General features: G+C 38.1%; 1 protein-coding gene across 1 annotated transcript in view; it reads left to right on the forward strand.

Moving 5' to 3' along the window:
• LOC107715999 (disks large-associated protein 2-like) overlaps positions 1-13458 on the forward strand; it is a 148241-nt gene that overhangs the window by 120430 nt on the left and 14353 nt on the right. The window contains exons 6-8 of the mRNA XM_016522295.1: positions 5903-5971; positions 6546-6705; positions 7478-7697. Of these exons, the coding sequence (XP_016377781.1) occupies positions 5903-5971; positions 6546-6705; positions 7478-7697 (449 nt within the window). The remainder of the gene's footprint in view (positions 1-5902; positions 5972-6545; positions 6706-7477; positions 7698-13458) is intronic.

The following is a 13458-nucleotide window of genomic DNA, read 5'->3' on the forward strand; positions in this document are numbered from 1 at the left end:
AACAAATGCCTTGTTTATAATGGGTTTTAATGTTTTTGTCTCATCGCTCCGGCCGGTACACAGCATCACAGTATGGTAAGGGGCGAAATATTTCCGTCACACGCTTGAGGTACTCGGCCAATCACAATGCACTGGATAGCTGGCCAATCAGAGCACACCTCGCTTTTCAGACCAATGAGCTTTGTAAAAATCGACGTGTTTCAGAAAGGCGGGGCATAGAGGAGAAACATTAATGTACAGTATGTGGAAAATAATGTGTTTTTTAACCTTAAACCGCATAAACACATTTCATTTCTTTTTAGCAACATCATATGACCCCTTTAAGTTAGCAACTCATTCAGGTAACAATTTGCACTGGCTGCTTTTGAGAAGTCCATAGGCCCTTTAAAGGAATCATTTTCTCAAAAATGAAAATTTACTCACCCTCAGGCCATCCAAGATGTGGAAAAGTTTATTTCTTCATTGGAATATATTTGGAGACATTTAGCATTACATCACTTTCTCACAACTCGATGCTCTGCAGTGAATGTGTGCCGTTAGAATGAGAGTCCAAACAGCTCATAAAAACATCAAAATAATCATCAAATCATCAATTAATATCTTATGAAGCAAAAAGCTTTGTTTTTTAATAAACAAATCATTCAAGACAAACATCAAATCATAGTTTCCAGCTAAAATACAAGTCCTCAATCTATAATATTGCTTTCTCCAGACAAAAAGTTTTTTCATCTGAATCAGAAGAAAAATATGCACAGATCAAGCATCATTTACAAGTGAAAACATTCCAAAACAGTTCTATACAAATATGTCAGTGGATTTTGATGTGAGAGGACAACAGGGGACTTTTTCCACTAGAAGCGGGCGGCATTATTATGGCCTGGGGGTGAAATTCACTTAAAAATATTAATTTTTAAATGAACTATTCCTTTAAGTAAAGTAGATCACATGCATTCTCCAGAGAGCTATTTTTTGTTTGTGCTGTTACTTTAAGAAAAGGAGCAACACATCAGTCAATGTCTTTAGGGGTTAAAGATCTAACCGCAGTACAAAAAGTGTTTATAAAATCTGTCTTCAGTACATGACTATGATTTACTGTATGTTAAAACATGTTGAAATGTAATCTCTACCAAGGAGAATATATGTTTATCTCTACAGCTTTGTCATGCACAGACAAAAGCCAATGGCCTTTAAGAGCAGTAGGAACTACTTTTGAAAGACAACATAAATTGGTCACACAACTCTTGTTTCAGTACCCTGCACCATGCAATCTGCATTCTGATTAGAAGACAGTAAATTACATTAAATTAACCAAACTGAATAAACAGCATTTCAATTTCTATTATTTTATTAGGGCCTGAGCACCAATGGTGCGAGGAGGACCCTCTTGGAATTGATCTCTTTATTATTCTTCTTTGCCAAAGTGAATCGCATTTTTGAGGGCCTAAACATGATCGAAAACTTGCTAAACTTTGCACACATGTCAGAACTGGCGAAAATTTACATCTGATGTGGGTTTCAGAAAATGGCTCGATAGTGTCACCTATAAAATTTCAACAAATGCCCCTCCCGCTATGTTTCATGTACATGTACGTAATTTTCTAGGAATGTAATGTCCCAATACCTACAAAAAAGTATCTTGGAGCGAAGTCCAAAAACGCAACAGGAAGTTTTTTTTTATTTCCTCTATGATTTTTTGTGCAGTTTTTGCCATTTTCAGGCCTCGTACTTAAATGAACTTCTCATACCGTTTTAATCGGATCATCTTCATATTTGGTTAGTGTAATCTTAAGACCTTTGCAATGCTAAATTGCGAAGATCTTGAGTTTTCATCAAAGGGCGTGTCCGTGGCGGCCTGACAAATTTAGCTGTTTTGCCATGAAACAGGAAGTTGCTATAACTCAGGCATACAATGTCTGATCTGCCCCAAACTTCACATATTTGATAAGAGTCCTGACCTGAACATCTACATTCCCATATTCAGTTGTAGTCATAGCGCCACTTGCTGCCAACAGGAAGCGACATGTTTTACGCTCTAACTCCTCCTCCTAGAGATTTAATGACATCAACATTATATTTGGTCAGTCTAATCTAAATGCCTTTGCGATGTTAAATTGCTAAGATCATAAGTTTTCGTTAAAGGGCGTGTCCGTGGCGGCCTGACAAAGTTCGATGTTTCGCCATTAAAAATGACGTTATTGTAACTCAGCCATACAATGTCTGATCTGCCCCAAACGACACACGTTTGATATGAGTCTTGGCCTGAGCACATCTTAAGGCCAGTATTCAGTTATAATCATAACGCAACCTGCTGGCAACAGGAAATTAATTGTTTTATACTCGGGGCAACTTTTTGAGCAATTTTGCAGGGCAACTTTTTTTGAGCAATGTTGCTTGGGCACTTTCCCATTGAGAATGGGTAGCAAATTTCTATCAGGATACTTTAGATTGGCCGTGGGCCCTGTGTCTCACCTGGTTGCCTGTTGACGGCAACATTGGCCAAAGTTGCCCAGCAACATTGCTCAAAAAGTTGCCCCGTGTATCATCAGCCTAACTTGAACATGCAATGTCCGATCTGCCCCAAACTTCACATGTTTGGTAAGAGTCCTGGCCTGAAAACATTTACATGCCAATATTCAGTTATAAATTATAGTGCCACCTTTTGGCAACAGGAAATGTCATGTTTTACACTACACTGTAGCTAAAATATGTAATGTCCAATCTGCCCCAAATTTTTTGTTTGGTAAGAGTCATGGTCTGAAGACATCTAAAGGCCAATATTCAGTTACTGTATAATCATAGCATCACCAGATGGCAGCAGGAAGTTTGGCACATATAAATAAAATATTCCTCCTATATTTGCCACTTTAAATGTATATTGCCCACCGTTCACTGTTTCCCTAAGGCCAACGGCTGGAGGTGCCTCCGGGTGCGAGGGCCCTTTCAACGCTGCATGCAGCTTTAATTTGATTTATTATTTCCATTATGTCATTTTACACTTCCAAATGTAATTTTAGGGTTTCAAATATAAAGATCAGTTTAATCTGTCTTTGTTTTTTCAGAGCTAGCATGTCATGCTCACTCTTCCTTTGGAGATTCAATGTGGTCCACGTCCCAGCAGGCATTCTAGAGATGGTTCTGCACACAATTCAAAACAAATGTTGGGCCATGTTCTGACACTTTTTGTCGATCCAATTCAAGCTATTGAATCTAGAGGAAATGAGTCAACCACTGTTGCCTTCTGTTATGAATATCAGACTTGAGAACACAAGCTTAAGATTCAAACAGGCCATCTGATCATCTCCAAACAACATGTGCAGGATGATGTTGTAGGCCAGTAATCTGCCTAAATATGCTCTTGTGGCTCTTCCATCTTGTGTGATGAATGCTTAAACATTTATGATTGCCCTTACTGATTGAAGATTACTGACATGCTGAAAACACAATGGCTCTCGATTATTGATTCTTTCAATGATTCTTACAAAAAATCAAACAAAGGCAAGTAAATGTATCACAGTTTCCACAAAAATATTGAGCAGCACAACCATTTTCAACGTTTCAATAAACAAATGTTTAATGAGCCCCAAATCAGCATATTAGGTTGCTTTCTGAAGGATCATGTGACACTGAAAACTGGAGTAATGGCTTCTAAAATAATTTTGCCATCACAGGAACAAATTACATTTTAAGATATTTTAAAATACGAACCATTTATTTTCAATAATAATAATGTTTCATGCTATGTTTTTACCTTATTTTTTATGAAATAAAAGCAGCTTTGGTGAGAATGAGAATTCTTTCAAAAGCAACAACAAAAGGTACAGACTCCAAACACACACAAACAATATTGTAATAATATTAGGTAAATATATATATATATATATATATATATATATATAAAAGTAATTTTTTATTATATAATTGTTTATAATTTGTTTTTATTCTATTTTAATAATTATAAAATGTAGCAATATCTTTTTCTTTTGGAAAAACCTTTGCCGGCTTAAAATTCTGCCTTATGCAGTCTTAAAAATGTAGGCTCACTTTTGGAACAGAGCGATGCTACATTTTCCACTAAGGAAAGAACAGCAGTACATTCTGATGGAACAGTGCGGACTTGGCAGGACAGAGGGCGTCATGATGCAGTGACAACACATCAAAGCACAGTAAGCTTTTAGAGTGCATGCAAGCTGATCACTCAAGACAGCCTCATTTATCTCTGCATGGCCCAGGCCCACTGATGGAAATCCTCAGAGAATGCAGGAAGACTGCAAGAGGGTGCTGATTCCACACATCCAGCAGCAGCTCCACAGAATGATGAGATACACTGACCTTCAGAGGGGCTCATCACCAATCAGTGTTATTAAAGATCATTAGTTCAATACACCACCTCAAGAGTGCAGTAGTTTGGATAACCCAGACATTTGAATGGCACCAGGACATTAGAACAACCCACTCATAATTGCTTTAGAGTCCTTTGCAATCTCTTAGTATATTTGTAATGTGCTTAGATTTTTAACATCCTGCTGGGAATATTGAGAAAAGTTCATTTAATTGCCCCCTTTGTGTTCTTTGTGTTGGCAAATTAATGCACCAAAAAGCCCCATGTTTTCCTTCCATATTTTGAAAAGATTCAAAATAACTTAATACATGATACAGCTCTAATGAAGCTCCCTGCAGTGATGAGTTTACACATGCTGAACATCTGCCCTCTGCAGTTTAGCTGTGGAGGTTCAGAATATGTTGTAGTTACAGCATGAGGCAGAGCCTTAGAAATCTCCCCCGCAGCAGCAGAGAAGGACGCACACCGTGCAAACCGAGGGAGACACATTGACTGTATTGATTGTTAGAGCACAGAGCTCAAGAATCACCAACAGCAGCATCAAATCTGTCCCTGCGTCCTGAAGAGTCTCGTCACGCTCTGTAACTTCATCAGCAAACACTCCAATCTGCCTTCTTCCTAAAATCTCAGATTAGAATGAGGCTTGGTTTTGTCTGTTGGCTCTCCAGCAACTATAGAAAAAATAGCTGAATGGTAATTCTTTGAGCTGTGCTTGGGTGGTCTGTTTCTTATGCCCAGCAGAATCTCACAGCAGAAATGTCACCACGATCTACACTAGGCGTTCAGGAATGTGTTTGTGTACACATTTCTGCAGATCTCAGGAGACTGGTGTTGAGAGAGAGTGGGAGAAAGTGTGATTATATTCCTAGAGGGGACTAGATGCAGTGTGAATTCTCCGGGAAAGATTATACAGCTAATCCCAAACTCCTACATACATGACCAGAGTTCGAAACTATTTTACTAACTTTTAAACCCAACTTTCACCATTTATCCAAGATTCTTTCCAACATATTTTTTTCTTAGATTTTGCACCTGTATTAAAAGACATTGTTAAATGCATAATAATATTGAGAATATTTTTTTCAATGTATGAGTCAATAATTTTTTATTTAGATTTTCAATTTAGTCAAATTTATTATTATTATTATTATTACATATGTGTATGATGAATTATTCACCTTTTTTGGATCATATTAAATCAGTCAGTTGCATACATTATATGTAACATGCTTTATTATTAAATTATTTTATAGAAGAATTTATTAATATAGAAGAGGTTAGAGACAATCTTATTTTGTTTATTTTTAGTTTTATTTGATGTTTGATAGGTGTGTATTTTACTATTAAAGTTGTATTATTTTGTATTTGAACAACTGTAAAAACATACATTTGCAAGTTTGTGGCTTTGCACATTAATTCAAATGGCATCCCATAGGAAAATGGCGGAGTTACGATAACTGGCTTAGAGTATCATTACAGATGTGATTTAAGTCATTCATTTACGAATTAAAAATCTTTCAATCTTTCTTTTGATCCTAAAAAGTATCTTGTCTCTGTTGACAGCTCATACCGTTTGGACAAGTCAAGCCGGGACATGGTCAAATACCTCACCAATATCACTGCAGATTTAAGGTGAATATGAGCAAACAAACACACTTAGCTGCTTGAATCTTTTTAAAGGTAATGTAGACTTTGTTGCGTAGAAGTCATCTTCTAATCTTCTCATCATTTTCTAGTCACTCCCATTTTAACAATTTTCAGATTCTAATAGCTCTTCAAGGTTATTTTGAAGAATGACTTTTGTAAAATAGCATTATTCTTTTTCTTTCTCTGTTACTTTCTCTCCTTCCTCCCTCTTTCTTTTTTGTGGAGTCCTGTGTTGTATTTATAGGATGTATTGAATGCACAAGCACAGTGGCTCATTAATTAGCCTCTAATTTGAATTGTGCTTCATTTTCCAGCATTAATTGGATGCTTCAGCACAGCCAATCGAAATGCCATTTTTAGGTTGCATTGATAAATCTGGAGAAAAAGAAAGAGAGGAGGGCTGTAAAGGAAATGGATACATTATTTTAAAAAATGTTTCACAATCCTTTATGTTATAACCCTTAATTATAGATAAATAGATAGATTGATGATAGACAGATCTTTCGTCTTACCTTTCCTTCCTTTCATTGCCACCCTCACTGCATGTCTCACTGCGTAGTCAGAGCTACCATCTTCATACCTCTAGGGAAATCCATCCCAGCATCACACTGGAACCGTCTCCCAACTACAGCTCGCCGAAGTTCCGCTCCAGGAACCAAAGCTACATGAGAGCGGTCAGCACCCTGAGCCAGGCCAGCTGCGTCAGCCAGGTCAGCCAGGTGAGAGTCACATCTGCCCGGCTTCACAAAGCTCAAGGTAATCCAGGTTTTTTTTTTTACACCCATCGCAGTGCAGAAAACCACAACACATACAGAGGATTTAGGGCCCATTTTGCCATTTATATACAATGTAGTTGTTGTGTTTGTCTGTTTTTAAATTGTCAGATTTATCAGCCTCTAACATCTAAATCTCTCTCTTAAAGTAAAGTAATAGGGGTTTTATTGATTTGGCTTGAGGTCTTACAACATGGTTTTCATTCTCCGAACCCCCATTTTGCACAAACGCTCGCTCTCGCTTTCTAAGCATCATCAGTGGCTTGCTGTGGCCATTAGAGTATAATTCCCTTTGAATGGAACGCGATGGCAATCTCGGATTTTAGAGATTGCTAAATGGGAATCTGATGGGTAGTAAGAATCCTATCAGACAAGTTCAGCTTCACAGAGATGCTCATCTCAGATTTTTCGAAGTGATTTAAGAAGGTATTGCTCAGGAATGGGAAGGATTCAACTAAAGCATTTAATTTCCTCAGACTTCTGCTGGAAGGCTTGATGTTTTATCCACAGAGATTCTGCTGTGACCATATCGTGATTTTTATCTCACATACAGTCCTTTGTAGATAAGATTAGACTGCACACTGGAATTGAGGGAGAAATATAGGCCTAACAGCAAATAAAGCCAAGAAAATAAAAGAAAGCAGCCAGAGGGAAAAAAAGAAAGGAGGATGGTTAGAAGAAACATCTATATATTGTCTTGGTTTTTCTGGTTTTGCAGGTGAGCGAGACTGAGGTTAATGGGCAGTTTGAGTCGGTGTGTGAATCCGTGTTCAGCGAGGTGGAGTCTCAGGCCATGGATGCTTTGGACCTGCCGGGCTGCTTCAGGACACGCAGCCACAGTTACCTACGAGCCATCCAGGCCGGATTCTCACAGGACGATGACTGCGTCCCCTCCATGACATCATCCACTGTCACCTCCACCATCAGGTCCACCACAGGTAAGTGGGCTTTCCTTGTGAATAACTATGCACATCTGTGTCTGGTCTCGGCTTGTGGTTGTCTCAAAGTAGAAGTTGTGGAAAGATTTCAAAGAACAATCTTACTGTTTTTATTAAAACTGTCTTAGGTTTACCTTCAAGCCAAAATTAACCACAGCTGTGAATGCTGAGTGATATAGTGAATACATTTCGTACATACGTTTCCTACTGGCCTTGAAACAGTATTTTTGGGGTTTTCATTATTTTTTCTTAGCCTTCCCCTGGCCACGGGGACAATTGGGGCAAAAATAGCACTAAATTGGACAAAAATGCCGCTGCACAAATAAATTAAATCTATTACGTCTGTTGCTAACAAAGTGAATATGAATAGACAGCGTCGATTGCGGCATTCAATTAAGACCTGCTCATGTTGCACCGTATTTCATTTTAGGCGTTTTTACAGTGTTGCGCATTTGAACCAATCACACACAATTCTGTTGAGCTTAGGAATGCAATGGCCAATCAGAAGCGTTCAGCTGAGTCATCGTTTAAACTCATCAGTTTTGTTGAGTGCGCGCACGTTCGCTGACTGAATTCCGGACTCTTGCGAATTCTCTTATCATAAACAACAAAGCGCAGATGTAAATGTAAGTAAGAGGTTCATTTAACAGTGTGTACAGCTTCAGTGATTATAACGATAGTTTAGTATTTTTGGGGTTTTCATTATTTTTTCCTAGCCTTCCCCTGGCCACGGGGACAATTGGGGCAAAAATAGCACTAAATTGGACAAAAATGCCCCTGCACAAATAAATTAAATCTATTACGTCTGTTGCTAACAAAGTGAATATGAATAGACAGCGTCGATTGCGGCATTAAATTAAGACCTGCTCATGTTGCACCGTATTTCATTTTAGGCGTTTTTACAGTGTTGCGCATTTGAACCAATCACACACAATTCTGTTGAGCTTAGGAATGCAATGGCCAATCAGAGGCGTTCAGTGGAGTCATCGTTGAAACAGATCAGTTTTGTTGAGTGCGCGCGCGTTCGCTGACTGAATTCCGGACTCTTGCGAATTCTCTCATCATAAACAACAAAGCGCAGATGTAAATGTAAGTAAGAGGTTCATTTAACAGTGTGTACAGCTTCAGTGATTATAACGATAGTTTTGTTTTTTGAGAGCGCTTAAACTCGCGATAGAACAATGTGATAATGTCACTTTCTATATAGCCTATAATTTATTCGCTGTTTGAATAACCGTGGAAAGGAAACGTTATATAATCTCTCAATTTCTAATGTTTTTATTAAATTGTAATCACGTTAAATACAAATTCAGTCAAAAACAAAAAAAGTGGAGTTGGTTCACCATCCGCCTATGTTGTACATCCTATTGAAGTGGCAGCTGGCAATTAACTGCATTTTACTTTCATGCCAAAGTCAGTTTTACTCTCTTTTGGAGTTTAGTCTGATTCTGATCTTAAAGGCCTTAGGGCATACCTAAGTCTGTTTTGTAAACTTTTGTTAACTTTAAAACAATGAATGAGCAATTTAAATAAGAAAATGACAACAAAATTAAAAAAAAAATGTATAAATTTAAGATTTGCATGACTTAATTGTTGAGAGTGTAAATGCTGAATCATGCTGAAAGCATTAAAGAGTCAAGGATTTGTAAATTAGATTTAGATCAGAGGCAAAGCTGTTCATCCAGATGATTATTTTTGAATGAATGCATCATATTACATGTAGCATGGCATGCATGCATGTGAACTGCTTACAGCCGAGTGATTGATTTGTGTACGACTTCATAACCACACAAAAGGTAAGTGCTGGTGTGCCTCAGAGCATAAGAATATGAACCCTATTGAATTCAATCCCCAAATGTTGTGGCAAACAATAAAATGGTGAAAAGTGAAAAATCCTTTTTTTTTTTTATATTGTGTCCAAATTAAGATATTACCTTTTAATTCTTCCACTGTGTGTTTTGTCTCTCAAGATTTTCAATTTGGATCTCTACCTTGTCCTATTTTCTGCCTCAGTTGACTCTTGGCTAACAGACAGGGAGGGGGTGAAAAGCAATGATGGAGACATGAGGTGGTGTGTATTGCGATCCCAAAATGTTTCTCAGTCGGATGATTGTCACTCTGTGGGCTTTCTTTTTCTCACTCTCGCACATCTCTTGAATTCAATCCCCAAATTTTGTGGCAAACAATAAAATGGTGAAAAGTGAAAAATCCTTTTTTTTTTTTAAATATTGTGTCCAAATTAAGATATTACCTTTTTATTCTTCCACTGTGTGTTTTGTCTCTCAAGATTTTCAATTTGGATCTCTACCTTGTCCTATTTTCTGCCTCAGTTGACTCTTGGCTAACAGACAGGGGGATGATACTGGCACTCTACCCCAAGAATTTCTTGATCGTCCCTCTCAAGAATCTCCAGAACAACCTGGTACAAATACACCAGACCATGGTAGCATGACTACACAGGAACAGTCGGTTCTAGAATCCATGCAGACGCTTTTGCTGAGTCATCCAGACGAAGAACCTATGGACTTCACATCACTGGAAATGGACTCCGTTGCCCTGAGTCCAGTGACCCCAGATTCTATGAATCTTCAAGACTTAAAATGGCCAAGTTTAGAATCTCTTGAACTCAATGTTTCTGGCTCTCAAAGCCCGTGTTCTGTAGATCTAGCCCTGCCAAACCCTCCGACACCAGAAACTGTCTATGAGTATTCCTGTGAAGCCACAGTACAAGAACCACCCCTTCCAGAACTACTGGACACCATTTATCTCCAACCAGCCACTCCAGAGCCTGAATCCCGAACAGAATCTGACATATCAAACCCAGCAAATCCTGAACCTCATTTTCCTACTTGTCAAAAGCCAGCAGCACACGAACTAGACACTCGGGCTCTTGTTTTGTGGTCAAAAAAGGAAACATTCATAGGCTGTGCAGAAGAAGGTGGTGCCATGAACATCTCAGAGTCCTACTTCGAAGAAGATATTGGCCAGATTGTAGATTCTTCTGCCCCCATTATAAATTTCCCAATCCAGCCAGACACTATGGACTCAGCTCCCTTGGAGTCTGAGACTCTCTTCTCTGCTGTTCTGTGCTCAGTTGAGTCAGATAGCTTAGATCCTGAAGTTACTAGCATAGATGAACCAATGTCACGGGAGCTGAACCCACCTGGACTTGCTACCATAGACCCAGCGACTGTGCACCCCTTCAATTTATCCCTGTTGGAGCTCCAGTCAGCTTTAGATGTATCTAAGAGTGAAACAAGCGATAATGGGTCACCAAAGGGAACAGCAGCCATAAGCAGCCCTTCTCACACACCATCCGGTAGGGATTTCCTTTGGATTCGGTGGCAGCGGAAAGCACGTGGACGGCATCGGATGTCACGGAGTGCCAGTATGGAAACTTTCCACAAGAAATACTCAAACAATTCAGAGATGTCCTATATGTCACTGTCACTCTGAGCTCTCCGAAAAGTGCATGAAGCTACATGGGGTGTGCAATAGATAATCACATGTAATATTTACAGGCAGAATACAAGACTGTTAGGTTATGTAGCAAGATGTTTACAGGTTTGTGTCTCTCCAGTGTGTGTGTGATTATATAAGAGAGAACGAGATGTAAAATATAAAGGGGTGAGAGACTGTTACATTTGAGGCATGGATGAGGTTATGAGAGAGGTTGTAGCTTAAAGCAGTCTGATGACAGTAATGGCACTGCATTAGTGTACTTCAGACATTCAGCATCTATTTACACTGCAAAACTGGTGAGTCACCTTGAACTTCACTCCTCTCTAGGGACACTCTCTGGCTTTACAGAGACTCAAATGTATTTTAGTAAATACTGTGATTGTTTTTTGGCAGAGAATGAAGACTTCCAGTCAAGACTCTCTCCAATGAACTTTAGAAACTACCGAGTAAACTGTAAAATAAATCTCTGTACGAACTGGTCTCGGATCAACCAGAAATTTGTACCTTGGTCATGCTATCTGAGGGTGGGTGGTAGGGAGAATCCTTTTTCAGATGGAACAAGTCAGACTATGAACTGGATGTTGGCCAAAGACTACCTGAAACAACTGCATATCGCTTGGATATATTTTATGGATTTTGATCATCTTTTTTCTCTGAATGTAATATAATGGTTGTTTCTCTGGTGTAAATGATGGAATCCTTTATTCCATTCTACTCAATGTCTTCAGAGCCAAAGTCTCACTGTAAAAGTGGAGGAAAATTTAGTACTGTGAAATTTTCAAAGGCACAACGGCTATGTTATGATACTCTGTGAAGTGACTGCTGTTTCTTTTTCTCCTTTTTTGATCAAACCTTAATCAGATCTGGTGGGAAATAGGATGAAAACATGTTGAATGTGATATTTTTCTGGGTATATTCATGAAATGTATCAGATATTTATATTAAATGGATATTTCTTAAGATTACTTACATTTAAGGAATTTGGTTGTAGAGGTCTGAATCACTGTTAGTCTGCTGGGGTACACATACACTGAGCATGTTGGTCATTTTGAAGCTTATTTAAACATGGGATATAGATCTACAGGCCACAAAATTGCATATGGGTTAGGAATTAAAACCTGTGGTGTAAATGTGCACAATGAGGTGACTGGCCACTATTTGTATAGTTAACGGTAACCTTTCAAACAAAATTGATCATGCACATCATCCATACTAAAAATCCATACTAATCTTGCAAATCCACACTTATTATTATAAATGAGATACAAGATACTGTTAATATAATCCTTAATATCTACATATAAAATATTCCCCAGTGATTCCCTATATTGTTGTAAATGTATAGACTGTTGTATACTGTGACTTTTTTTCCCTGAAAAAATTTATAACATTACACGCACAACTCTCATTAACCGCTAAGAGAGCTCCCCATCTTTAAAATGAGATGCCAGTTCATTTGTGTCGGTAGGGTTACTGAAGTTATTTGATGTCAAATCAGCAGTCTGTATGTATAATTGACCACTTCATGTACATACATACGAGGGAATATCAGGGTACTAAAGAAAACACTCTGGCTATCTCTAACAGTTATGATTTGGTATGTATCAAGAAATACAGTGCCATGGCCTTGTATCTGACAATCAGAGGAATCAGAGGAAATTTTGAAACCAGATACAGTGATTACATTTGAATTATTAGCAACAGTTTACATTTAATTGATGTGACAGAGTCATTCTAAAACTGTAGTTCCTGAAGTAGTTAATGTAGTTGAGATTGCAGGTTTACATTATTATTATTAGCTGTGAATGTATTTTTTTTTATCAAGTGATTGTAGTTAATGCATCTAATTATATTTAGATGTGTGTAGATGTGTTCTTGTTTATTTATTTAAAACCTGGACTTTCAAAGCTCTCTGCTTTTTTTGTTAGTCAGCCAGCCAGCCAACTGACAGACACTTACAGTGAGTTTTGAGAACAGTGCAAACATTGGATAGTTTTAAAAGCTTTTAAAGACTTTAAATTGTTTCCCTGGAAATTAAACTTGGCAACATATCTTTAATCTGTAAATATTTAGTGTTAGAATGGAAATCTTTGCTAATTCCCACTACTACTGTACGTGTAGTCATTAAATGGTCTTATTACAGCATCAGAGAGCCATTACAACCAACGATCATGATATTCTTGTGTAGCGCAAGAGGTCGTGGGAATTATTAACCTAAAAAGCACAGACAGATGCGTATTTTGAACATTCACTAGAAATAGTTTGCATTGTTGACATACTATTTTCATTTAGTGTGATT

This window comes from Sinocyclocheilus rhinocerous, unplaced genomic scaffold, assembly GCF_001515625.1.
Source record: "Sinocyclocheilus rhinocerous isolate Xijiao unplaced genomic scaffold, SAMN03320098_v1.1 scaffold749, whole genome shotgun sequence".
Classification (NCBI taxonomy): domain Eukaryota; kingdom Metazoa; phylum Chordata; class Actinopteri; order Cypriniformes; family Cyprinidae; genus Sinocyclocheilus; species Sinocyclocheilus rhinocerous.